We start from the raw sequence: 27,162 nt of genomic DNA, 5'->3' as shown, positions 1-27,162 counted from the left end.
CGCAGAGCGCCTGCGCGCCCCGCCCGCCCCGCGTGTGCGCCCCCCCGCGGCCGACGGGGCCCGCAGGAGACGCGACGACGGAGCGCCGGCCCCGGCCCCGGCCTCGGCCCGCCCCTCCCGGCCCGGCTCCGGCCCCGGCCCCGGCCCCGGCCCCGGCCCGCCCCTCCCGGCTCCACCCCCGGCCCCGCCCCTCCCGCCCCCGGGTGCGGCGGGGCGGGCACGGCCGCTGCCCCCAGAGAGGAACGGAGACACGGGAAGGGTTTGAGCCGTGAGACGGTTCTTAACGGCAGCAGCAGCAGCACACAGGGCCCCGCGCCCCCGGGCAGCCCCAGCCCTCCTGGAGGCAAAGAGGAGTCCGGGTCCGGCCGCGGGGCGAGCGGCACTCCCCGGCCTGCCGCTGCTTCGCTGGCCCGCAGCAGCGCACGTTCATTTCTTCTGAAGAAATTTCATTTTACTTCCTACGGAGAAAAAACAACATTAGGAGCCGAAGACACTCCAAGAGTCATCTGGCTGAGTAACTTCTTAAGGCGGAAATTCACGGGTGGCCACCTCTGCTGGCAGACACGACTTCTGCCCCCTTAACGTGTTCTCAGCCAAGACCAAAGTTAAGAAACAAGTTTAGACAGCTCTAGGATTAGGCAACTTCACAAACTTTATCTAAAGATGCGAAAGCTTAAAAATAAAAGAAAAATCTTACAAAGTGTTCGGCGTTCCCCGAGGGGCAAATGTAAACAAAAGGAACACAAGCACACAAGACATAGAATGGGCCCTGCTCTCCTTTACGTGCAATTATTTGTTCAATAGCTAAATTTATTAAAAAAAAAAAAAAAAAAATCAACAAAAAGCAAGGGTGTCCCTTTACCAAGACTGCGAAGGATTTTGTTCATTCCAGTTGGTTCCGTCTCTGGAATACTCTCCAAATACTCCAAGGCACGGACCTCAAAAAGGCCTAAAGAGGGAAAAAAAAACAAAACACCAAACCACTCACCTGTATGAGCTATTCTACCTTTTAGCATGTGGCATCTTATATCATTAACAAGGAGGTTACGAAATGGTGCACATAATGTAAGCTGTAGGATCAAGCCCAGAAAGGACAGAGATGGAAAAATTCTTTGCCTCATAAGATGTATTCTGTTGAGTAATTAGAAGGGCATGGAGCTATTACATACGCCAAAATGCCAACAGGATAACTTGCCAGGACAAAAGGCTTAAGAGTCAAAGTCACACGACATTATACTTTGAAAGTGAGTTTGTAAAACAAGAAAGTAAGATCAAACCTCACCTTTGACCACGTTCTTACTTAGCTCTCGATCCTGTATGAAACCCGCAAACATCTGCGTTTCCATGAAGAAGTGCAAGAAATGACGCACATTGCGTGACACATGAGATTTACGGAACAGTTCCCGCTGAAACACCCGTTCCCCTTTTTCTGTGACATTCATGTGCAGGGAGTAGTGTCCAACAATCTCCACAAAGAACTGCACAAAAGCTTCAGAGACCAGGGAGTTAAGAGGCATGTCACCTGTGAAGAGGACAACAGAGGAGAAATTTCCCTCTACGTTCATCACTTTGGTCATTCCTCTTATAAAAGAGGAGCAGCATTTACTTTTTAGACTGTCTGTCTCAGACGATGAAATTTCAGATGACTGACTGATATCAAAGAAGCCACAGCTCAAATATTAAGATTTCTCTCCCATGTCAACTTTCTGCTGCAGCTGAGACAGGTTCCATTCTAAAATTTTTCCAGTAGATAAAGCATTCATAATTTCTTTTCCCCTGTCAAACATCTAGTGTCTAATAAGCTGTAAGCTCATAGCAGTCTAAGTTTAATTCTCTTAAAGCATTAGGCAAATTACAGAACACAAACCCACTGGAAAACTAACTTTGTTACTTCCGATGTGCATGGAATTACATAATTTGCCGATGCCATTCTCTCAAGCTACTCAACGCTTTTTAAAATTCTCACACTTATTTATCTGACATTTCATGTATAAAGCAGTTCAACTTTGAAAATGATCTGTCAGATTACCCGCTAAAGTACAGAAACTTGCTATGTTCTCTGTTTAAGAAAAATGTTCTCTCTGCCACTTAAGAAAAATCAAAGAAAACTCAAGCATGGGAACTGATGCGCTTGGCCCAAGGAAAACTAGAGCTCTACACATACTGATTGTGAAAAGAGGAACAATTGTTAGGACACCAAACTTCTTTCTAACACATTCACAAGAAAGATGTTCTCAGTAAGATCACAGGAAAACAGCTTTCTAAAATGTCGCTTCCTAATGTTTATTTCCATTTGCTCATTTTTATATCAACTACATGGAAGCTGTAGAGATTTGCTAATGTGAAAACACTTTTCCATAGAAGTACCTTGTGTGTCACTCTGCTCATGTGACAAGATTTCACTTCGTTCTTCCAAGATTTGTACAAGCGCAGCCTGGAGTTTATGAGGCAGGATCTCATCTTCATCTGATACCTAAAGAGAAAAATGGCCATGAAAGCATTTTTGTGTTATATCTATCATCAGTAGAACCTTCTCATTGTGAACAGATGAGAAATACTCATAACATGCCCAAACAGTTAGAGGGAAGTTACTCTGTGATATGGTATATCTTGGTAGAGACAACACATTTGTCTTGTAGCCACAGAAATGAAAAACATTTGCTCAGCACCCTCCGACGACATACTGTTAGTCACACACACAACTGGCCAACAGAGAACAATGTGTGCTATATTCACGACACAGACTCAGGCTTATTATACCAGTGATAAAACACACAAGAACAACAAAAGTCTGTTGAGAAAATATGACAAGTCTCAACGTTATGGTTAAAAAACCCTGATCCTTTAATACCTTTCTCCAGTTGCAGGCTGCAATGCAAAATAGAACAGTAAGGTGGTGTGGTTTAACCTCAGTTGGCAACTGAGTACCACACAGCCGCTCGCTCACTCCTCGCCTTGCCTTTCCTAAGGCAAGGAAAAGGAGATGCAAGTATCCTCCTGAACTAGTAATACTCCAGTATGTTTATAGCTACTTGTCTGGTGATGTAGAAGCACATTAGGTAAAGTTGAGCAGAGAACCACAAGTGAACTGTGACAATTTGTCTCCTAGACTATCACTCCTGGGGGAAAAAAAAAAAACAAAACCAACACAAACACACCCCAGCTAGATGAGAGAGGAGAAAACCCTGTAGAGAACAAGTACACAGGAAAGACAGCCAGAAAGCAGCAAAGAATCTTAGTGGTCCACTTCACATAATGAACCAACTAAGTATCTGTTTTTAAATTCAGCTCAGATAAGCAGCATCTTTGGCTTCGCAGAGCTCTGTACCTCATGCAACCTCAATCTTGCAACAAAGATTTGTAAGCCTGTTCCCTTCTCTATTGATCAAAAAGGAATGCAAGATATTTCTTCAGCCACTGGAGTCTACATATGAATACTAGCTTTTGCTGATTTATTGTTTTCATTTTCTTTCACTGATGCCTTTTCCTGGCATATAACCATGAGTGACTGGTACTGTTATTTCACTCACCTCTTGCAAGAACTTGTCAGCACAAAGATCAACAATCAGAACCTGGGGAAAGATGTACAAAACACACTGACTCTTACAACCAGGTATGTTGCTGTACAGAGAAAAACACTTTTTTTTCTTTTTTTAAATGTCCCCAGTGGCAGGGGATGTCACACACGAAACACACGTTTTGCATAACTGCAGCCTGTCTATAAGAACAGTGATATTATTTATCTTTGATAACAATGGAATACCCTGATGTGTATCTGGCAAGTTCACCAACTGTCTCAGAAAAGTTTAGGAGTTTATATTAAGACAGAATCCACAGAGATTGTTCCAGAGAGTTCAGCCTCATACCACTGACATCGTCCCTCCACTGCGCTTCACCCAATTCTCACCTCTTCTATGGGCAGGTCCTGGAGCTGTGGTAATGAGCAGGAGAGAATGCCAATTAAGAATGGGGTCGGAGAGCACGCAATATCAATCATAGACGTTGGTAGGACTGGTATGTAGGTGTGTTGCCAAGTGAAGGGATAAAGCGTTGCAACTGCGGCATGGCCACATTTAGACAGAGTGCTACAAAGGTAAGAGAAGCACAGAGGGGATTGTCAATGTCTTGTTCAGTACTCAGCTACAGACACAGGTTAGAAATGCTCAGGGAAAATGTAATCCACGGACATTGTTTATGCATCAGCAGAAGCCCCATTCATCCACTTTTAAAGTCAGTTATGGGGAGCTACGAATAGCATCAACCCAGACTAAAGAGGTAAAGGAAACATTTCCTTATCTCCTCTTGCGTAAATAGCATACTCCAAATTCTAAGCATGCGCATGTTGCGTGGAAAGTCTGCAAAAAGCTTTTAAATTTAACTATTTACAAAAAAGTTAGACGAGCTAGCACATGAAACAGGCCCAAACGCAGAAGAAAAGATAGTATCCCTCAGAAAGAACTAGTCACTCAGACTCATTTTTTACCTTAAGTTGTCAGCAACAAAGATCACCCTCCTTTCCAGCAGGAGAGAGGCAAAGACCCGAATTGTGTGAGAGACACTTAGACACTTAAACAGGCATTCGAAGTCAACGTGTTCGAGTCGAGAATCCAATGGACGGCAGAGTTCCATCACCTGAGAGGCAAGCAGAGATGCAGAGCGCTGGAGGAGAAAGCCAAAGCGCAGAGTCAGGCTGGACGAGGGGCAGCCTGGCTGGAGCGCAGAACTGGTGGCTCCTCACAAGTGGAACCCCACGGCCTGGGCAGTCGGTGCAGGGCATCGCAGAGGACTCCCAAGCAGCTCTTCCTTAAAAAGCAGGGAATCACTTCTACGGTAGATGATTCAACGGGAAGCCGGTTTCTGCGACAGCCTGCCTTCAGACTTTAGGACATTATCTCCAGACTAATTATTTACAGGCGGCATCACTCTACAGTGCAGTTTGCAAAGTGCCACTATGCTCCAGAGACACCATCGACACAGGAAAGCCAGTCCTGATTTCCGTTACCTCATTTCCTCCTCCCGGCAGGAAACTCCTCACAGTAATCGTGCGTCCAGGAGCAGGGAAAGGCGCCTCCATTACACTACGCATAAATGGGTGTACTAGGGCTGGGGACATCTCTCGCCTCTTCTCCACTTCATCTAAAATCTGCAAGAAAATACACCGGACGTTGGTTCAATGCCTGCTGGTGAGACAGAGGAGATATGAGCCTCTATTAGAGTATCCCATGCCATAGCTACACGTGAAGGCTCCAACACAGACTCACAGCCCTCTCCCCCCTCGCTTGAGATCCCTGTGAAAGCTCCTTTGAAATGTCTGAACAATCAAATGGGAATAGATACCTGTGAGTACAACTCTCCATTCTCAAATCCAGTCTCCTGCTACTGCAAGGAAATGTCTTGTATGTGGTAATCAAATTCTCACAACTAGTTAGAGGAGTAAGAAGAGCAACACCCCATTCTCCTCCCCAAGAAATCTTTCTGAAACACTGTTCTAGAAACTCTGTGCTCCAACAATTAGAAATCAGCTTTCATCATAAGCTTGCCCCTGTATTCTGCTGCAACAGCTGCCCTTCACCTGCAGTAGCTTTCCCCAGTCTTTACCTCTTTATCTACTCTCCTCATGGTGCTAGGAGAAACAAGCCAAGATCTCCTCCCTCTGGCCCCCCGCCCTTAAACTGATTTTCCATTTCTAAGTCATGGAAGAAGAGGATGAAGGGGCACCATCAGCAATATCAGGTATTAGAAGCCACTTCCTGACAATAATTTGCTGACAGAACAGTCATCTGTGCATCGGCTGACAAGTCCCAGCACTACTGTCATTTTATTTGCCCTGTCAAAGCAAAGGCGGCAAGGAAGCACCATTCTCCTGGGATGAGTTACAATCGCTAAGCAATTCTAGACTGGACAGAAGCATCCAGTTACTTTCTGGAGCTTGCAGGTTGTCAGAGACTTGAGTCTGACAAGAAGTAACAGGCTCTCCCCAATTCACCTTGGAGAAGAGGTTGAAGCAGCCCAGGCGGCTAACGATGCAGTATACCTCAGGAAGGCGCTTCCCTTTCCCTTCTGGCTGAAAGGCAACAGGAACAGTTATGCTGAGAACAGGGATGCAATAAAGAACCTAGCACCTACACTAGCTGATTCGCAGAATTCCTTCTGCTGTAGTTCCCTCTACACTTCTGAGTTAAAAGATTCCTGAGGAATGACCAGTTCCAGGAGCTGTCTTTCACGCCCAAAGCTCATTTCACTGTATTGCTGGGCATCGTCATGCTCCTTCCCTTATGCATTCAAAGGGCTGGTAACCTCAGCAGCAGCACAGGCGCTACGTAACCCACATGGGAAATTATTGCTGATTCACGTCCTGCACCTGACTGTGCATTTATCAATGCATTCTTTACACTCCACCCAATATACAGATGCTTACCAGGAGCTTCTTGCAGTACCCAAACCAGCGTCTGCCATCCTCACCCGTCAACACAAAAGAAAATGTTTCACTGGGGAACCAAAGAACAGTCAGGGTTAAATTCACCAGGCAGTTCGGAGAAGAGACTGACAAAACAAAGCAAACAAACTACAAGCCATTCTCTTTCTGGTCATGCTGAAGACCCCCTGCTGTGGTTAGCAAACTACTTTGGGCTCTATTCAGTGTAAAAACCTGCAGCCCATGGACTCTCACTGAGGTACTACAGCTCTCTTCCTTCCCAGCTGCTTCTCCATTCTGCCAAGGAGCAACAGAAGCACTTGCCAGCCCTGGGAGCTGGCCTTGAACAGACGTTAGAAACTTCTTTCTTATAGGAAAGACGGTGCTCAGGCAGAAGCAGCACTTCCGAGTCCACCTCCATATCTCATCTTCCCCTGTCACAGGGGTTAGGGATTCAGCCTTTCCCATTTTTCCTTGCTCTGGTTGCAATTCCTCTGGTCCAGGAAACTGGCACATACCTAAGATTTCAGCATTGCCTGTTTCAGGCATGAGTATTCAAAACCAAGTCTTTACCTTTTAAGGTCTGATGCAGGAAACCAGTCTTTGGGATCTGGAAAGCAGAATTTGGGAATGACCTTTAGCCTCTCTTCGGTATCCTTTGACTGTCTGAAGGGATGTTCAGGCTGGAGGGGTAACACATGCATTTGAAGTCACTGAAGTGTGGTGCACAGCTGCAGCATTTAAAACAATGGGAGACAGTATCTTCCTGACACTTCCAAATGCTGAACCATCAGATAGCTAATGCACAAGTACAGGAGAACATATTCTGACTATAACAGATTCCCAGTTCCCTCTTGCATCTTTCCTGCTGACTAGACCTTCGTAAAATTACCCAGCTGGTCTTGGTAAGAACTGAGTAAGGATTTACAGGCATGGCCAAGTTTATTGGGGAATGAAGCTAGAACTGACCCCCCCAAAACGATGGTTGTGTCAGCTTGCCTTGGTTCTATTCCTAGGAGATTTGAAGACACTAAGAGGAACAGGAATGTGTTCAGCTTGTGATGTGAAGATCATTCATCATTCAATTGCGAAAACAGTGTATCTGAATCACATGTTCCAGTTACCATGTGTGGGCTCAAGTCAAATCCCTCAAAGACTACAGGACAACTTTCCATGCTCAAAACTGCTCAGAAGGGGCAAAAGGAAGGTTTTCAAATAAGAGAGATCACATTTAAGTATTTATTCCAGTGTCCCAAGCTGTGACAGCATGAAGGATCGGTTAGGAAAACAGTACAGCATTTTAACAGAGTAACAGTTGTACAAAAGCTTTGATGTCCTTGGGCATGCAGCCCAAAGAAGAGGGTGACAAGCACATTACTTGGAAGCAAGGCTATTTTTAGAAGGGAGACAAATCTGTAATGAGAACACTTCCATAATTACTGGGCAATGTTTCCTGCAAAATCCCAACATGATAGACTGTCCCGTATAAAGTCACTCACCAAAACACTTTACTTTGAGCAGAGGGTAAATAAACACTGAAAAAATAATTTGTTTTGTTAGCGCATTTATAAAAGCCAGTGAAGAGCCACATGGTACAGTTGGGTCTGATTGTCTGCTAGGGCACCAGGAAAGGAACAATGCACTGCCCTTCCCAAAGGCGATGAACAGATTGAGAGGCTGCACCAGGGAAAAGCTAAATCTGGTTACATTCCTTTCTTCCTCCTAACACCCTGCACTCTTAAGCAGATATTATTTATTTATGTTCAGTTTTACCCACTAAATGAAGACTGTGCACTCTTTCTGGCTGTAGTCCCTTATTCATTTTGTGAATCCAAAACATTCACACATTTAAGACACCAGAGTTATTTGCACACAAATCCCTTACGCAGCTGGACACTATGGGTCCTGCTGGAGTCCCACATAACCTCCCTTAATGAATCTGACATCTCCTTCTCTATTTGTATGACATGCAGATTCCTTAATAATCTCTGGCTTACTCCTGATAGCACAGCTAGAATTACTAGTTTTGTTCTGTTTTTTAGTGGAAGGCAGCAGGTACAAGCCTAGATAGTGAGAACTTAATTCATTTCAATCTGGAACGACAGAAGCAAGCATCAAGGCTCCATCCTCTTAGCTTCACAGTAACTACTGCATACACTGAGTCATAATTCGGAGTCACACACTGATCTTGTCATCCATTTGGGCTGAACAGACAGAAAAAAAGCTCATTTCAAATGGCTTGTTCTAGCTACAGTACTTTAACTTCCACAGTTCTCCTCTGCTTTTTGGGGGCTAGTACACATGGCTTTGCCATTTTAATTTTTTTTTTTTCCCAGAACAGTATAAATAAGCATAAAAGCCCTGGCATTCTAGTTCCTGTACACCATCAGTCAAATTCCTTCACTCGTCATTTATAAATCACAGACTACCAGGATGAGGTCATGCCAGCTTTGGGAACAGAGCACTGCACTCCCTTTCCTCTCCTGCAGGCTGCCTCAGCAGTGTATCATAATACAGTACGGCTTTATGATATTTCCAGGCATTTAGAGTTAGAGCAGGAGCCTTCCTAGTTCCAAAAAAAAGACAGTAAACTCATTATCAAGAAAGATATTCAACAACTGCCCAACGCTATACATTAGGTCTGTAACAGAGCAAGGTGCTTCATATTCCAAGCCTGTAGCCTAATCAGTGGGCCAGCTTTACTCGTATAGATTTTAGGAAGGGATACACACTGCGAGAGGAAATAAACAGCTGCTGAGTGTGTTTTGTGCGCAGGTTTCCATGCAGCTCCTACCTTGCTGGGAAACTGCTGTATGATCTGTGGTGTGTACGTCATCTCAGATGCCTTCTTGTGCAGTGACACCACCACAAACAGCTCAAATAGCTGCTGCTCCTGAAGCTCTATCAAATCCCTCTCCAAAGTCTGGTAGTGCGGGTTCCTCTTGGAGGCTGACTGCACCTGCAGCAGGCACCTGTGTCGACCTGAAGAAAGGAACAAATCCAAAACCAGCCTGTGGCTATCACTGCCACACACCTAGAGGTCACAGAAGAGGACTCGCCACCACCTTTAGAAGGGGGGGAAAAGAGATGGGTGCATTTGCCTAACATCACTGCTGCGCTCTGCGGGACTTGGACTCCTGCATGAGCTCCTCAAGCACAGAGCTGTTCCAGATAGGGGGGCACTGGCCTTGCAGCAGCTCTGCAAATCCCTCTTGACTGATAGCTAGCATTCTCCTGCTGTCCTGACATTCTTTCCACACATCTGAGAGCAACACACGGTGGTAACAATGAGGGAATCCCAGCTGTGAGAAGAAGCCCAGCTCCACCAGTTCAGTAATTGCCAGGCCTCAGGCAGCTACTCTGTAAAGCAGCATGGGCATTCAAGAGAGGCAGAGCCAGTTTCCTGGCCAAGAAACCTCCAGGCTGGGATGTCTTGACAGGCAGTACAGACTCACAAGCACAGGCACAGCACTCTGATGTAAGAAATTCCTGTGGCCCAGGCACCATGACACATACTGGACACTTTGGAAACAACTCTTAAATCAGGCAGTGACTCAATCACTGTATTTCCGCAGAGACTCTTCACTCTCCATTACTCTCCTTAACATAAAAAACTGGAACTTCACTATTCGCTCCAAGTTAAGGCCTTCTATATGCTTCCCTCCAAATAAATGAAAAGTCTAAAACAATTCTGTTGTTCCTTTTTGCTAGATGCTTGCTTAGAGACATGACAGAGTCACTCATCAGGGTTGCTGGCCAACCATTACCATTTCTCATTCAAACCTTACCAGCATAGAAACTGAAGCCTCTTTCGGTCCTTCCCACACCAGCTAAAACCAAATAGGTATTTCAAGTCTGTAGTTTGGGCCTATGATCAAACTCAGGAGTGTGGAACCAGACAAATAACCAAGTGATTCCTCCCCAGAGGAAAGGGCATTTCACAACATTATACATATAAAACAGAACCAAGGGAAGGAAGTAGGGGAAAAATAACCTCAAGTGTTAGCAGCAAAGGTGATCCAGGGACAATCTCCTGCAAGACATATTTTAGTTAACCGTGACTCTACCAACCCAAAAATGAAGCTACTTCTAGCGACTGGCAGATTAATGGCATTAAACCTCAAGGGCTCAGGAGAAGTGGCAGAAATAGAGGTTGATTTGTCACAGCAACAGCTCCCAGCCTTGGCCATGCTGCATCTTAGATGTTCCCTTTCTCTGTCTTGCCAGAAGCCACAACTAGTCAGTGTGCTTATCCCATTAGAGCCTTAGCCAAATGTGTAGTGCTATGGGGACAGGACCAGCCCCTGTGATTCACTCACTTTTTGGCTGATTTTCCGTATCACTTTCATTCCCACTGGTTTCACCTGAAACACACATAGTTTTCACTTATTAGCCATGCAGAAGGAAGATGGGCAACACCCAAAGTTGGGAAAGAGAGAGAACTTTAGACTCATCAGACCAACACCACTCAGGGCTGCCCACCTATCCTGCTCAAAGCATCAGCAAAGAACAGCCGGTACTGGCAAATGTGCTACAACAGCAAATTTCAAACAGCAGAGTTGATATCAAGTCACTACTTCCAGTAAACCACCTGTAGGTCAGCTGAACACAGGCAAAGAACAGAAACCAGGTGGTTATTTGATGCTGCTCTAAAAGTTAACAGAGTTGCTGAACAGAATATACTATAAATAAAGACCATACCATGGCTACAAAATCAGAACAACACAAGAACATCACTTTAGAGGCACAAAATCGATGAGTGGAGTAGTCAGAGGTAGTTCTCGCCCCAAGTGGTTTTGTGGGGAATTTTTGGGTTTGTTTTGCTTTTTTGAAAAAGCACTTTTAACCAGTAGCCCAGCTCTTCAGGCTCAGATGGTAGTGGAATCTTCCATTTGTGACAGTGTTAAACTTGGGTTAGGCAAGTGTTCCCAATCCTAGCTTTCAGCTCAACAATTCCAGCTGCAAGACATGGGGTTTACCACTGTCAAGTCAGCCCAGCATGAGCTGCAGGAGGTGGTGGTGCCTGGCCTGCTAGCAGTACCCCAGGATGTACAGGAACTGTGCTGCTCAAGAGGTTTATAGCAAAGAGAATGGTGCTGGAGACCTCTATACCTTTCATTGGAAGCGCTTCTCTCCCAGCAGGACTGAGCAACTTCACCCTCTTCTTTCCACGCTTAGAATCAAAGATCTCCTGTATTTTTAGTACCAGCTGAAATCCAAAGCAGAAGCAGAGGTTAATGTGTGGGTCCAGAAAAGGGTCCAGGTACCAACAGGACTGCAGCCCAACAGTTATCATCTAGCACCACAACACTTGGGAAAGGCTACCCAAGTCCTGCCAGGGACCCTGGCTTAGAGACTGCTTGCTAGAGTACTTTTAGCACAGCTCACTAGATAATGAATGAGCACAGAATTTCTGCTACAAGAGAGAGATTACTGTTAGCACAACTCAAAGCTGACACCGAACTGTACAAGCATTCTGGAAGTTATCATACTTTGCTTACCAAACAGACAGCAGAAGCGGCAAACTGTCTGGCATCAGATCTCCATTTTCTATTAGAGGGGGCAACTGCAAAGGCACTTGCAAGAATATCTTATAAACCCTCCACCACAAAGGACTCTGAACTCCGCATGCTCTCAAGCATCCCAATTCTTTCCAAGCCCAGAAAAAGCAGAGCTCTCTCAATGTAGCTTGGGGTTTGTTTTTTGTTTGGTTGGTTGGTTTGGTTTGGTTTTTAAGTTTGCTGCTGTAGTTAGATGTCAGACAGCTAGAGTAAGTTCTCCAAAGCACCATGCCAGGGACAGAACAAGGCTGCTCGAAGCACAGTCTTTATCCCAGGGTAGTTTGCTAAAATGAAAGGATTATGTACTTTCATTTTGCATAGGTGAAGAAAGACAGTGGGACAGAATAATGGGTCTATGCTGCAGGGACACCACAGACCTGGTCCACTGGAAGAAAAAATTTTGAAAAAAAAACCATAGCTGAATGCAGACTAAGCTACAGACATGAAAGAAGGGTCAACATTTAGACACTCCAAGTCGATGCTGTTAACCTTCCTTCCACTGGTCACAACGGCCTTAAAACCAAAGTCCTAATGCTTTCTGTTACTCCTGTCACAGGCCTCTCTGGACTCCCCCCCCTCAGCTGCCAGGTATACAATGCTGCAGGTGGCTCCTTGATTCTGAATGTCAAAGACAGCTATCACTTCATTGTGAAGAAGGATTTATGCTAAATGCAGTGAGCAGGTCAAGTTCATTCTTGTCTCCAGTTAAGAATTCATTAAATGCTCCCACTGAATGCAGGAGGGTGGGGCCCAGCCATTTGTCACCACAAATACTGCATAAAAAGGAAGATATTTAGCAAGAGAACCTGTTTTTCAGCTCAAGCCTTTATCCCCAGCTCAGCAAACTAGGCTTAGGCTCTTCCCCTTTTCAGATCTATTTCTCCCCATTTTCTGCGTTAGCCAGTCCTCCTAGCACTAGCACGATGAGGCTGCAAGGAAGAAAACAGCCCACAGCAGAAAGCAGTACTTCTCCTGCAAAACCTGCCTTCTTTCCCCTCTACCATCCAGCCTTACCTAGAGGATTTCCATTTCTGTTCTGATTTTTCTGCAGTTGAGTCACCAGTGAAAGATATTGGGTGTGTTTAAGGCAGCTATGTGTTTCTTAAGCAATAAGTATCTTTTTTCTTTTTAGACTCCAATCCTTTTCTCAATCTCTCGAGCAATCTTGGCTCAGTTCCTTGTGAGCAAAAAGAGTAAAGTGTGCTTCCTGCATGTAAATTGTTACCAGATTTCTGGAATAGGTTTGCTTTTGGAGAATGTTTTATTTTCCCCCTCCAAATGAAAGATACTCTCCATCACAGCATTTTTATAATCTTGCCATCTCCTTCCTGATTTTCCAGGCCTACAGTTTGTTTAAAAACACATACAGAAGTTGCTTGTTACTCTAAAGTACTTAATGTTTGAAATGTATTTTGCAACTATCCAACTCTACCTCACAGTCTTGTGCAATTTGAGCAAATACACCCAATTTTCACAAGAAATAAAGATTTGCAGAAATTAGATGATTTTACCATGGCAAAAGTAAGCTGTTGCCACTACAACTGGAATTTGAGTCCTATGCACTAAGTGCCACTACAGTGGTAGCTGCAACTGTCCTTCTAGAGCACATGCTGCATTTTATCACTGAGGGACATGAGCTGGTAACAAAGACTAGTATCTCGAAAGACTCCCAACGCATCAAATGAGAATTACAACTGAGTCCTCTATCGTGAAGGTGGATTAAAAGCCTTCTCACTACTCTGGCCTCAGAAGCATATCTGCCTTTGCACACAGGCAGGAGGGAGCAGCCAGAGGCAGCAGAGGGGAGAACTGTATGAATGCTTTGTGAAATGTGCTTATCCCTAAAAGCTGCTCTTCACCTTTAGACTATGAAACAGCTGCAAGGGTATGTTCCTGATGGCAAGTCAAGAACTCCAAGCCAACATGCCAAGTAACCAAGGGCCCAGCCAGCTCCCCACAGCAGTCCCACACTGTCAGCCATTTAACAACTCAGTGCCTGCACTGAGAACATAAAGGTCAGTCTGAGAAGTCACCAGGAGCAAGGGACACATACACACAATTGTACAGAGCTGGCCCTTCAGCTCACAGAGAGCTTCCTTGCATTCCTGCACCGCATTGAGCACAAAACCAGCATCATTACACTTCATGGAAGCATTGGGAACAAGGCTTAAAGGACAAAGCACGAGGAAGAGCTAGTATTCACGCACAGCACTGATCTCCAGGTCAACCCCTAGTACTCCGTTTGCAGATTCTTGGCCAACAAAACCACTGCCGCCCCGGCTAGAACTGGCACTCTGTTTTTTGATCCCCGAACATCTGCCCTGCTACTTGGAGGGGAAATGGTTTGAGCAGGGTCACTTGTCCACACATACAGCAGTGCTAACCAGCATTCACCTGCCAGACACAGAGCTCCATGACCACTTACAAAGCACTTAGAAGGTGCTAGACAAAGCAGCAAGAGTTTGAAATGCCATGCAAGAAGTAATGTTTCATGCTTAAATCTCACCCAGGGCAAGTTCTTTCTTCTGCTAGCAGCCTCTACTGCTCGGAACAGCTTCCACTCGGTCAGTGTGACAGGCAGGGTTGTGTCCTTCACCATTTTCCCTTGGAAACTTGTCTGGGAGGGCTTTAGCTCAAGAGTCTTGCGACTGAGGAAGGGAGGTTTTGGGGGAGGCTAGAAAACAGAATCAGAAGAGATGGTTAAGCATGGGATTAAGCTTTGGTCCAAGCTCAGAGTCAAAGGAGTCAGATTACAAATGATAAACTTCCTGCAGCCTCCTGCTCTACCAAGCTCTCCATCCCACCCCCACCCCACATACTCAAGCATCTCATCAACACTCTCTTGTTCCTATTCTTTTACTCCTTAGCAGCTTAATCAACTGCCACTGCCATGGTTGTTCATTATCATTTACATTAATACCAAACAATAAAAAATAAGGAAAACCAATGACATAGTAGTGGGGAATGTGGGGCCGGGGGGAGCACAAAATAGGGCCCTTGTGAGGATGACTCTGTAAACATGTGACAATTTAATCCCCTCACCCTACCTTGGGAGCCCTACTGGTGCTCCGGGGGGGTGGTAGCTTCCAGACAGATGGGACCTTCCACAGGGGTAAGGGCAGCGCTCCAATATCTTCATAGGGGTTCTCTTTTGCAGGACCTGGAAAAAGCATTGGATGGGGGATTTATGAAGAGATAAAGTCCTGCATTCTTGCAAGGGATGAAAGCAGGGAGAGTGTCCAGTTGTCTGCCAAGCTTTGACAGGCTCTGAGAGAGACCTGTTTTAAGATGGATTAGGTTCCCACCACTCAAAGATCCTTCTAACCCACTACCATCAACTTGGCAATCTGTACACGGACTCAGCAAAACAAAACACTTCTACAACTGCAGAGAAAGTAGCCCTCTTGCAAAGCAGCTAATTTTGTCAGTGTTCACACTGATCTCTCTGCAGCACTCGAGCAAAGCATTTGAAGAGCTAATAAAGAAATCAGTTTAGCACAGGCCAATTCTAGCGACCTTCCATGACATCTGAAATCAGGCTGTTAACATGCAGATAGTCACTAACATCAACAAAGAACCCCATATGGGGAAGACCTTAAAAGTCACACAGCTGGAAAGGGCCTCAATGCATTCTCATCTTCATTCCTCCCTCCCCAGCAAATTTGCTACCCTTAATTAAAGTGAGTGCATCCCCCAGAAGCACGGGCACATACAGATAATGTCCTCGTAGATGTTGTCTTCTGACTGTGTGTAGACAAGCCTGGATCCTCTAGTGCCATTTGTCTCTTGAAGTCTGTGGGAGTTGGTGGTTGCCATCCGGTTGCGGAAGCCCTGGATGTCCTCAAACTCAAAAGATTTCCTAGAGGAAAACCAGTGTAACTTCTTCTAAAGGCACCTGCATGTAACAGTGAGTTGCTATCTCCAGTCCACACAGAGTATGGTCCTCCTTGGGGCCATCAAGCACATAGATGCTCCACTGTGGACTCTCTGATTTCCAAGTGTTGAGGTTTAACCCCAGCCAGCAGCTCAGCCCCACCCAGCCGCTCGCTCGTTCCCACCCAGTGGGATGGGGGAGAGAATCAGAAGGGTAAAAGTGAGAAAACGTGTGGGTCGAGATAAAGACAGTTTAACAGGTAAAGCAAAAGCTGCGCACACAAGCAAAGCAAAATAAGGGATTCATTCACTATTTCCAATCGGCAGGCAGGTGTTCAGCCATCTCCAGGAAAGCAGGGCTCCATCACACGTAACGGTGACTTGGGAAGACAAATGCCATAACTCTAAATGTCCTCCCCTTCCTCCTTCTTCCCCCAGTTTTTATTGCTGAGCATGATGTCATATGGTCTGGGATATCCCTTTGGTCAGCTGGGGTCAGCTGTCCCGGCTGTGTCCCCTCCCAAATTCTTGCCCACCCGCAGCCTGCTCACTGGTGGGGTGGTATGAGAAGCAGAAAAGGCCTTGATTCTGCGTAAGCACTGCTCAGCAATAACTAAAACACTGGTGTGTTATCAATACTATTTTCATCACAAATCCAACACACAGCACCACACAAGCTGTGAAAAAAATTAACTCTATCCCAGCCAAAACTAGCACATCAAGAGAGTCCTACTCACTACTCCGGGAGACTTTTAAATTAAAAATTAAGTTGGAGGCTCCATGGCCAAGCACACTCCAAGCAGGTATGGCAAGTCCCATCCAGTCACAGAGGCAAGAACCCCAAACACATTTTGCAGACTAAGCACTTGCAGCAGTACTCAGAATTAGGGCACTGCTTTCTACTGGACCTCTCCTACTGCTCATGCTAAGGGTGTTATTGCATTTGTGAGTTTGCATTTTCATACACTTGGCCTCCATTTCAAAATTATGGCACAGAAGTCACAGAGGTCACAAAGGAGCTGGCAGGGATTTAGCCCATCATCATAAAATTTGGTTTGTTGCTGCATGCTTTGCCATGGTGAAAGAAGGTTTCAGGAGTTCTAGCCACATCTCCACCTATAATGTTCACGCTACTGTCCAGCACAGCTGCCCTAGGCAGCTCATCTGTAAGCAGAACTAGCATCAACCTAGCTCAGAGGTTTTTTACTCTGTAACAGGGACCTTCGTATAGAAAAGAGGGAAGACTAGCCAAACCTACTGCAACAGGGGTACCCACAGCTGACAGCCTCCAACTTTAAGCAACAAGAGAATCTTTCACTCACAGGAAAGCCAGAACATTTAGCAGCCATGCTGCCCCAAGAGAAAGCTATTCTGTAATCCACAAATTGCAGCTGAGGACAAGCTCAGGGCAAGAAGCAGGCAGCACTCTCCCTGGGGCCAGCATATTGTCACTCAACTCTGTTTTAAGGTGTGGGACTCACATCTGTTTGGCGCTTTTAGCCTTCTTTGCAAGATTATCAGCAGCAAAAGCAGTGCATACACAGTGCTGGAAAGGGGATACCTTCATCCAGAGATATCCTCTCCCCATCAACAGAGGCATCAACAGTACTAGCAGCTCCACAAGGATATTGTAGCAAGGAAGCTGTTTAAACCCATCTAGAAACTGATTTAAGGAAACACGTTTCAGATACGAGAGATGAATCGATGTACCTCTGGGTTCTCCCTCTGATCCTCCTGCAGGCTATTCTCTTCTCAGGATTGTTGGAGGATGACACCAAGTCTCCTCCATGCTGCTTTTGCAGGGGAGCTTCCCTGGTAGCACTGGCATCGCTACAGCTACTAGCACCCTTTTCTGCAAGATAGCGGAAAGTCCTACGGGGCTTGGGTGGTGGGACAGCAGCTGGCGCCTCCTCTTGCCCCTCAGCCTCAGAGTAAATGTTTTTCAACCTCCTCTCTGCCCTGCAGAGAGAGTCTGCTCCTTTGATTTTAAGTTCTTTTTCTGTGGAGCCACAGCTCCCTTGCTCCCTCTGAAGGTCCAATGGAACTGGTGGGGCTTTGCCAGGCAGAAGGGGATCTACTCGCCTCCACAGAGCTTGTGAGGTATAGAAGTTCCCTGGGGGCAGTGTCGCCCCTGGGTCCAGGAAGCCTGCTTGCCACTCTCCTTTCTCCTTGGCTTGGGAAGCTAGGCTGCATGCACAGGGCTTGAGGTCACCACAGTCATCAGTCTGCAAGCAACTCCGTGCATCTTCCCTGAAGTCCAAACCCAGGCTCTTTGGATCTTTGGACTTAGTCTTTCTGCCCTTCTCTGTATGTTCTGGCTTCACTTTGGGTAGGGCATCACAGCTGGGATCATACCTTACTCCAAAATCCTTCAGCTGCTGTTTCTCCTTGTTGGAGCACCCTTGTGTCCTCCCCTCCCACTGGGAGATCTTCTGTTTGATGTTGCGGCAGTGGCTCCGGGAGAGGGTCTGCACAGCAGAACGGGAGAAGCTACTGTCCACTGACCCTGTTGGGTGCATGACAAGTGCCAATGTGCTTACAAACACCCCATCTCCAGCCTTGTCCAGGTCCACCTGTGTCCCTCACACATCAAGCTGGCATGAGACTCCAAAGCACCCAGTGGTGTCCAAGAGCCCCTGGGTGTCAGCTCTGCAAGGACTGCCTGCTAGCACAACCTACGGACAAAAAGAAGAAAAGAACCATCAGCTGCACTCCAGCCATACACACCACCGGGAACTCCCAGCTGCTCTCTGGCAGTTGCTGAAGAACATTCCTCCCCAAATCACATGTTCAAGACTGGCTTCCAGAGCACGCTCCCCACAAAGCCTGTTTCTGTAGCACACATCTGGGAGGGCTAACAAAAGGAAGTAGAGGTCTCACTAGCTTAAAAAACAAAAAAAACACCACAACAGGAACAAAACACAGCCAGGGATCCCAAGGGTCCAAACTCAAGGAAATTATTTAATGGCACAGGAACACAGCAGCACAGCCTGGCTGCAGCAGAGCTCTCAGCCAGCCCCTCTGCTGCTTGCTTGTACCGGTGCAGGCCAGGCAGGAGTGCTCAGTTTCTCCTGATGCTCTGTACTGCTCAGAGCACCTCAGGCAGCACATAGCCAAACCACTGCAGCACAATGTCTCTACCAGAGCTCTCAACACAGCAGAGACACAGCAAGATAGAAGATACCACACCAGCTCTATAGAAAGGGAACCACATCTACTTCTCCAGAGAGTCAGCAGCAGCAGGATGGCTGCTGCTTCACACAGGAGGACTAGGACAGTTGTGATGACTGCAGAAGAGCCCAACTGCACTCCTGCTCCCAGAAGTGCTCTCCTGCTGCACAACACAAGTAAAAACCTGTCTGATATTCTGCTTGTCAACACCTGACCTAAACTTGCCATCAGAGAGACTGGAGGGCAGTGGTGCCCAGCCCGTGGCTTGCAGCCAGGGGAAGTATTAAAAGGCATACAACAGAGGCCAAAAGGCAGAGGAAACTGGTGAGTCCTCATGCTCAGGAGGAAAATAGCCCCATGTTTAGATCAGCAGAGGAGAAGGAATGCTAAAGAAACACTATGACTTCTCCTACCCAAGCAGAGCCTGCGCAAACAGGAACTATGCTGTTTGAGACTACCCCAATGTATAATCCAGAGGATACAAAAAACAGTCCTCCAGATAGTCCTGCAGCAAGAAAGGCAGGTGAAACTGCCAGGGAGAACCTGGGTGGCTGTACAGACCCAGCACCTACAGGTCCAGTATGAGCTCAGTACAGACATTTCATATGTGGAGTCCCCAGCCTCGGAGCCCTTCGGCTCTACCTGTAGCTCATAAGGCATCCCCAATATTCTCAGATATGCCAGCAAGGTTGAAAACTCATCTTGGACGGAAGACAGCAGCCCATAGGCTCTAATATGCTCTGTTCCTCCCTTTTTCCAGGCAGTTGCCCCATTTCAGAAGTTCCAACCCTCCAGGTCTATTTAACATTCTCCATTTGTATTAGGAGACAAGCGCTCAGCAAACCTCAGGCCAGGTTGCCATGCAGCAAGCCTGGCCACGCTGGCTTCAGTAACATTCCCCTGGCACTAAGAAGTCTCCCTGCAAAAGGCAGAACAAGAGCAGCAAGCAGTCTCCATTCCACACATGCAGCAAAAACAGAGGACCTCTGCAGAAAGCAAGCCAGACTTGCTTCAGGTGGGAACACAGGCCATAGTCAAACATAGTCAGGCTCCACCTGACAGATCCAGCCAGCTCTCACTGCCAACAACTGGGTACGTGTCCTCCAAAGCTGCTATTACGACACCCAGTCTTCACTGACTCACCAGAGCCTGTAAGAATTTGCAGAACCAAGGATGGGAAGCAAACCAAGCTGGAAGGCAAAGGAGCTTAAACCCGCCTGACAAGGGTTCATGCCCCATGCACCAGGCTGGGTGTGGAGAGCCCCTACCACAGCAGAGGCCTGCATCCTTCCCACTGTTGATACGCACCTCAAATTCCAGGGCTCCAGCACTACCGGCTCTATCCCTGGCATTGCTGATCTGCTTGGCAGAGGCATTTGTGGTGCAATTAAAAGAAAAGCACTGGCCTTGGCAGACCTACTTGATACAGTTAGTGAGAAAGCTCATTGACGTAAGAAAGCCCAGGCAATTCAGTGATGGCTTGGGCACACATGGCACCAAGCCTCAGCTCTCTGCTGCACTTTCACACTCTCTACCAAAGCAGCATTGCGCACTGTGGCAAGAAGCTCACTGCTGCCTGTCTCCAGAGAGAACAGCGTGGGTTCTTGCAGTCTGGCATTGCTTATCACATCGTCCCAGATAGCTGCCAGTAACTCTCCCACTCAGCAGTGAATGGGCTAAACTTAGACAATCTGGGTAAGCAACTGAACTGGGGATATTTGCTCCATCATCAACCCTCTGTCCCTCATCAGCATCCCGCCCTGTCCTCAACGCTTCCGTAGCCACACCGCTCCTGACCACCACCCAGCACGTCTCCGAAGAAGCAAGGTGAAGCTACTACTGTGCAGGTGGCACTGCGGCTCCAGTACCAGCTCCAGCATGGCACAACACCCCCTCCCCACTCCTGCCAGTAGCAACGTGCAGGCAGGGGATGAGCAAACAGAAGAGGGCTGCTGATGCCCTCACGGAGGGGCAGGGAGAGAGCAGAATAAGTTCGAGAATGACAGAGAACACACGAAACAGTAAACCACACCTACCCCACTTTCCCCGACTCCCTTGCCCAGGGTACTGCAGTGCTACCGTGCCCCACTGCAAGACCCTCTTCCGGCACAGCCAGGCTGCTCCCCTGCTGCTCCAGGCAGCAAGGGGCCCCTGCCCTCTCCTATAAATAGGCATTGTTTCCAAAACATCCTGAGCCAGAACAGAGCCATCCTTCCTCAATCCCTGTCTGCACAGCCCTGATTAGCAGACAGGAAAGCAACCTTCCCCTTCCCTATGCCATTGCAACTACTCTACAGCAACAGTGCTCAGGGCAGCTCTTGAGGACCTGAAGCACAAGCTAGCAAAGAAGCAAAGGCTCTGATGGGGAAAGCCAGGCTAGGAGAGGGGTGAAGCAGCCTCCTCTCAGCCAGTACAGCTTCAGACCAGGTACCTTTACTCCCTGCCAGGTCTCCAAACATAGGACCACTGGATGCAGAACTTGCACAGGGACAGGCCCCCAAAGGACCTTGCAGTGCGGAGCAATGGGCTTATTCACAGGACTAGGCACTTCAAGGCTAGCATATGCATTCATGGAGCACATGCAGCTCCATGCTGACAGGAAGCCCACACGTGGCACCAAAGACTCCCTTGCTTCCCAACAGCACTGGCAGCTTTCTTCTCTGAATACACCAGCTGTCAGCTACCCCTGGGCTCAGATCAGCAGCCTGGCAAAACATCTGCATACAGCATCCATGAGTGCTAATCATTGCACAGAGTAGACTGAGTAGCCCTGCTCAGTTTTCTAGTTGGGTCCATCCTCAGAGTGTGCAGGGCTGCCTGTGCTCAAGCAGGTCAGGTCTGCTGGCTGCCAGCCTGCCCCATATCCTTCCTCCTACGACTCACATTGGTAAGGGTGCAACAAAAAGTGCATTTGCTGTAGTTTCCTCAGCCAGCCTGCCATATTTCTGCTTCCTGATATAAAGCCATGGCCCAAGTCAGCCTAATGCTTCTGACCTCTCCTACTGTCCACATCTGTGGTTCCGTGATGAGGGACAACCAGAAACTGAGAAACATGGTGGAGAAGCACAGTCCCAGCCAGCATACAGGTACTGGCGAGACTATGTCTGCAGTGCTGCCTCTGGTTCTGCTCACTGATGAACGCCCAGAGTTCAAGCAGTTCACCCAGTGCTCAAGCAATTACCTGGCTCTAGCATCCAGAGCTACACAGACCCATATGCAGAAACAGGATCCACATTGAGTTTATTTCCTCTCCTTCAGCATAAACCTACCAAGTAATATTACTTCTCCAGCCAGTGAAACTCAACGCACTGGCTGGAGAAGTAGTATTTTACTTAGAAGGTGAAGCAATAAGCTTCACTCACCTAAGAAGCCGTACAGTTTTGAGTGCAACAGGGAAGGTCTTTCCAAGACATGTCAATGATCTTTGAACTACCAGCTACAACTAAAAACACATGGCTCCTGGCTCATCTTAAACACAGAGTAAAGCACAAGCTTAAAGCACCCGACGTTCTCTCCTGCTCAGTGCTGTTCTGCCAGCCACAGCCCTGAACTGTGTCTTCCAAAATAACCATCCGAGGAGAAGAATGCAGCTCTTCACCTGTCCAGGCTTGCAAGGCAAGTGGCTGCTATCAAGAAACAGGCATTTAATCTAAGCTCATCACGTGAGCCAGGGCAAGGGTAGAGACTGATCTTTGGTGAAGAAAGAGCAGACTCGGGTGGTCTGATCCAAGGTAAGTAACCCTCAGACGCAGTCTGAGATAGGCCAAAACACAGCTTAGGGACACAGAACTGGTAGAGACCACCTAAGTCAGGCAGCCAGCACTTGTATCTCAGGGACCACACACACCATTCCTTTCACAAACTAATCAGACTTAACATGACTGCTTCTCTCCTGACCTCTCCTTCCAAACTCCTTCAGTGGCTCCAGTATGCTTCCCAGTGTTTCCACAGAAGCCAAATTTATCATCCCTACTGTATTAGTACTTACAGCAGTTCGGTGTAGTCAAGAATACTGAATTCATTTCATTGAAAGCAGTAGTTTTGGGCGAAGAGAAATTAAGTAATTTCTAGACAAAGTATCACACATTTCTCCCAAAAGACAGTCTCTCCCATCCGTGCTGTATGAAGACAGCTTCCATATCTTTATCCAAAGCAGAAGAATGAGGCACATTCACACCACGTGATAGGTAGCCCTGATTCTTTTTCCAATTCTGAAAGCCAGAAAGCACGGTAAGCATTTTCCATGCAAAGTCTTGAGACAAGTCCGTTTCCTGAAACCACATGCTCAAGGAGAGAATGCTGCCAGTGCTGTTCAAGAATAAAATACTCTTTGATACCGAGGTCAAGCCCACCCACCACAGGTGCTGCTGATACCCCACAACCCCCCTTTACCACACTCATGCTGGCACCTTATTAGCTAAACAAAGGCACTAACACACCACCTTACCTTATCCTGCTGCACAACAGGCATGAGAACACACAAATCACTGACTCGGCAAGCCCATGCAGTTCTGAAGCATGAGAGCCGTGCTGTTCTAAACCACTCAAGAGACCTCCTTGTAACCAAGCCTCCTGTGTTGGTAGCCAAATAGAAGACAGTTTCTGGTCTTTTGAAGTCTAGGCAAGCTGCCAGCTCAGTCCTGGAGAGATGAGGGGACAGCCAGCACAGCAGCAAGGACCCTTTCCAGAGTTCTCAGCTACTCCCATTCTGTTCAGCTCCAGAACAAACCTGAAGCTTTTCTGAACAAAACTCTGCCATGCTGATGCCTGAAAGACATGGGCAGTACCAAACAAGCAGATTTTATACCAAAATAAGTAACACTTCAGGAATGCGGTATGCTTAGTCATTTCCACCTCAATACAAAGCAACTCTAGTTATTAACTCGTTTGAAGCTTCTGTATATCATGCTGAGGAATGGAGTTCCACCTCATCAGATACATGGCCATGTAGAGTACAGCCCCTGGACACAGTAAATGTGATGCTAATCTTAATTACATGGCAAAAATTTGACCTCTGCCATGGGTCCTAAGACCTTTGTACTGATGAGAAAGATATATCTGGATCTTTCAACTTTCAGACTTTTTCTGAAGTGATGAAATTCAACCTCTTGAAAGTAAGTTTTTACCCACGCTAAAAAAAAAAAACTTTAAACATGTAAGCCCTGAAGGCTTTTATATCAGAGGACACACAGACAGAACCCACAATGTACTATTTTTAAAGTCGTGGGGTTTTAACCTGACTCACAGTACCCGAATGCTCAGGCTAGCAATACCCGAAAACAGCACAGAATCCTAGAATAGTTTGGGTTGGAAGGGACCTCTAAAGGTCATCTAGTCCAACCCCCCTGCCATGGGCAGGGACATCTTCAACCAGATCAGGTTGCTCAGAGCCCCGTCCAACCTGACCTTGAATGTTTCCAGGGATGGGGCATCCACCACATCTCTGGGCAACCTGTTGACTCAGCAAGCAGTTGACTCAGACACTACACCACAGACTGGCCACATGCCCCAGGAATGCTGCAGCTTCACACAAGAACTAAGACCCAAGGTGGGGACAGAGAGAAAGTTAAACTCAAACATGAGTTAACCTAGAGCCGTTCCTTGGTGCAACTGTCAGAGGTGAATTCCAGGCCTCCCCAGGGCTGACATCACCATAAAGCCACGACCACCTTTATGTTACAAGGGCCACCACAGATAGGCTGTGTGGGGCCACAGCAACTGGCCACTCATTCCTTTAGAAAAGTCTCAGCAGCATGGAGGCAGCTGCTCCAAGAGGTTCAGAGGGTGCAGACCAAGGTAGCACCAGAAAACCTCTCAGACACACATCCAGATAACATGTTCCCAGAGCTACAGGGAATGAGCCACATCCATACTGGAAGACTGAGATAAGAATTTTGCCAAGCAGCAATGCACAGTGCTAGGACTCAGCACTCCAGGACAGATCCTCCAGTCAGCTGTTTCAAGCAGGAATGTTTTACAAGGCTGCCACCACCACCATTTATTCCCCCCATACCCAACACCCTCAGACATTCTCTGCACATGCCCTCCCTTCAAGGCAAACTGGAGCACACAGCCCAAGAGAGACATGCTTTTTGGGACAGGGCGCCCAAAATCTTTCAGGTCCATTTCTTCACTCACCACATCCTATGCCTGCAGGAGTTTAACTTTTAAATGCTCAGATAGTAAGCAATTTGCCTAATCCTGCCTGCAAGCCCCTGAAGCGACAACCAGTCTTAGTAGTGACTGAAAGACACATCACACTCCTAGGGAGCCACTGGGCTCCTGACCCTGGTCAGAACACTTCTATTGCTCTAGCAAATACCCTGCTTAGGGCCTTTCCCTCACTTGCGATTGAGCGGATGGCTGGACCAAACTCCTGCACCTCCCCTCTGGCTCAGAGAGCCCTGGAAGGGCAGCACATGGGCTTGTTCAGCAGCTTCTTGTTTCTCTGCTCCACTCTCCCTTCCCACGCAGTAAAGTCACTGCTCGCTCCTCATCCCTCCCTTCTGTAACTCTGACAGACAGGGACAGCAGAAACCACAACCACCATTGCCCAAATACACATTTCCAGGGGCTGTTTTTCCTGCAACTCCTCTTCTAATTTTCTTCCATTGTTAGAGCTGATGCAAGTCTCAGCTGTCAAGAGGAAGAGCTCCCACCGCTGCTACAGCTCTATCAGAGTCATGGTAGCCAGGTGCCCACTCAGACAGGCTGCTTTCAACCATGGTAACTGGAACAGACAGGTCTACACAGTGAATCAGGAAAGGCAAAGGGAGTCTGGTCCAGCATGCCAGCCTGCACCCCGTGCCCTAGAACAGCACTGCCAGAAAGGCACTCAGGCCTGCGTACCTCAGTGCAACAAAGCACAAATATCTAGCGCTACCTAAAACATCACAGCCCACTAGTAAATAATTTGCCCTAAAGAAACTCTGTACAGAATCACAGAGTGGTTGAGGTGGGAGAGAACCTCTGGAGGTCACCTTGTCCAACCCGCTGCTCAAGCAGGGACACCTACAGCAGGTTGCCCAGGGCCGTGTTCAGACAGCTTTTGAATATCCCCAAGGAGAGAGACTCCACAACCTCCCTGGGCAACCTGTGCCAGCGCTCAGTCACCCTCAGAGTGAAAAAGTGTTTCCTGATGTTCAGAGGGAACCTCCCATGTGTCAGTCTGTGCCCATCACCTCTGGTCCTGTCACTAGGCACCACTGGAAAGAGCCTGGCTGGGTCCTCTTTGCACCCTCCCGTCAGGCATTTGTATATATTGATAAGATCCCCCATCCCCACCCGACCCTTCTCTTCTCCAGGCTGAACAGGACAAGGGACTGTGGCAGAACTCGAGGCTGGTGACTCGTCTAAGGCAGCTGGTGGGCTTGAGCAGGCACCTACTTCCTCCGTGGGTTCAGCTCCCATTCGTTTACTCCCTGCCCTGCCCTGCCCTCGGGGAAATGGTCCAGTTGCTGCTTCCCTGCCTGCCCGGGAACCGGGTCACGGGGACCCCTCGGGACAGAGAGCCGCCGGCCCTGTCACAGGCCCTCGAGAGCTCTGCGGCCGGCGGGGCTCCAGCCGGGGACCGGCGAGTACCGGCCGCCCCGCAAGGCATGCCGTGCACCAGCAGGGCCGCCGTCTGGCTGCAGCATCGCTCGCCTCCCCGCTCAGGGGCGGGAAACGACGCCGCAGCGCTTCCTTACCCGATCCCAGCAGTCCCAGGCTCTCGCTGGGGCCGGGCAGGCAGGGCTCTGCGCTGCGGGCCGGGACCGGGAGCGATCGGACCGCGCAGCCTCGCGCCGCTGCCAGCAGCACCCGGGCCCGGCCGGCTCCGCCGCCAGCACGTCGCGTCCAGCAGCCCCGAGCCCGGCCGCGACTGTGCGGCAGCGACCCCACGAGAAGCCCTAATCCCCCCCGAGCCGAGCCGCCCGTCCGGAGCCCCGGGTGACGGGGCGCGGGAGACGAGTCCCGCCGCGCCTATCCGCCCTGCCGCGCCGCCCCTCTCCCCCCTGGCCCCCTCGCCGCCCGGCCCCGCTCCCCCGCGGCGGGAACCCGGCGCGCGCGCGCACGCCCCGTCTCACCCGGTGCCGCGGCCCGGCCCCGGCCCCGGCCCCGCTCTCGCAGGACGCTCCCGGCGCGCACCGAGCTACCGCCCAT

The 27,162-nt window shown here is 48.2% G+C and overlaps 1 protein-coding gene across 5 annotated transcripts; it reads right to left on the bottom strand.

Annotated features, from left to right (window-relative positions):
• Positions 1-255: 255 nt before the first annotated feature.
• DENND2C (DENN domain containing 2C) lies at positions 256-27,110 on the bottom strand. 5 transcript variants are annotated; one of them, XM_076357939.1, is made up of 19 exons: positions 27,087-27,110; positions 17,560-18,524; positions 15,690-15,835; positions 15,024-15,136; positions 14,483-14,650; positions 11,528-11,624; positions 10,735-10,779; positions 9,210-9,397; positions 6,989-7,098; positions 6,419-6,488; positions 5,987-6,064; positions 5,003-5,143; positions 4,484-4,632; positions 3,908-4,085; positions 3,531-3,572; positions 2,368-2,473; positions 1,283-1,522; positions 863-949; positions 256-458 (listed from the first exon to the last, which is right to left on the bottom strand). In XM_076357939.1, the coding sequence occupies exons 2-19, from the start codon at positions 18,366-18,368 to the stop codon at positions 427-429; spliced, it is 2,799 nt and encodes a 932-aa protein (XP_076214054.1). In that variant the 5' UTR covers positions 18,369-18,524; positions 27,087-27,110; the 3' UTR covers positions 256-426. The 5 variants fall into 5 exon arrangements, with proteins under 5 accessions (XP_076214054.1, XP_076214055.1, XP_076214057.1 ...); XM_076357940.1 differs by lacking the exon at positions 27,087-27,110 and adding an exon at positions 18,636-19,316; XM_076357942.1 differs by lacking the exon at positions 5,987-6,064.
• Between the last annotated feature and the right edge of the window lie 52 nt (positions 27,111-27,162).

This window comes from Aptenodytes patagonicus, chromosome 22 (genome assembly GCF_965638725.1).
Source record: "Aptenodytes patagonicus chromosome 22, bAptPat1.pri.cur, whole genome shotgun sequence".
NCBI lineage: Eukaryota > Metazoa > Chordata > Aves > Sphenisciformes > Spheniscidae > Aptenodytes > Aptenodytes patagonicus.
This window is presented reverse-complemented; position numbering and strand designations above follow the sequence as displayed.

Bases quoted from the DNA above. Each gene is read 5' to 3' on its own strand.
- DENND2C (XM_076357939.1), bottom strand. From the start codon at position 18,368: ATGCACCCAACAGGGTCAGTGGACAGTAGCTTCTCCCGTTCTGCTGTG. The intron at 6,489-6,988 runs GTAAAGACTTGG...TTGGTTCCCCAG, and splicing joins CCTGCATCAGACCTTAAAAG to TGAAACATTTTCTTTTGTGT. The intron at 950-1,282 runs GTGAGGTTTGAT...TTCCCTCTTTAG, and splicing joins AAGTAAGAACGTGGTCAAAG to GCCTTTTTGAGGTCCGTGCC.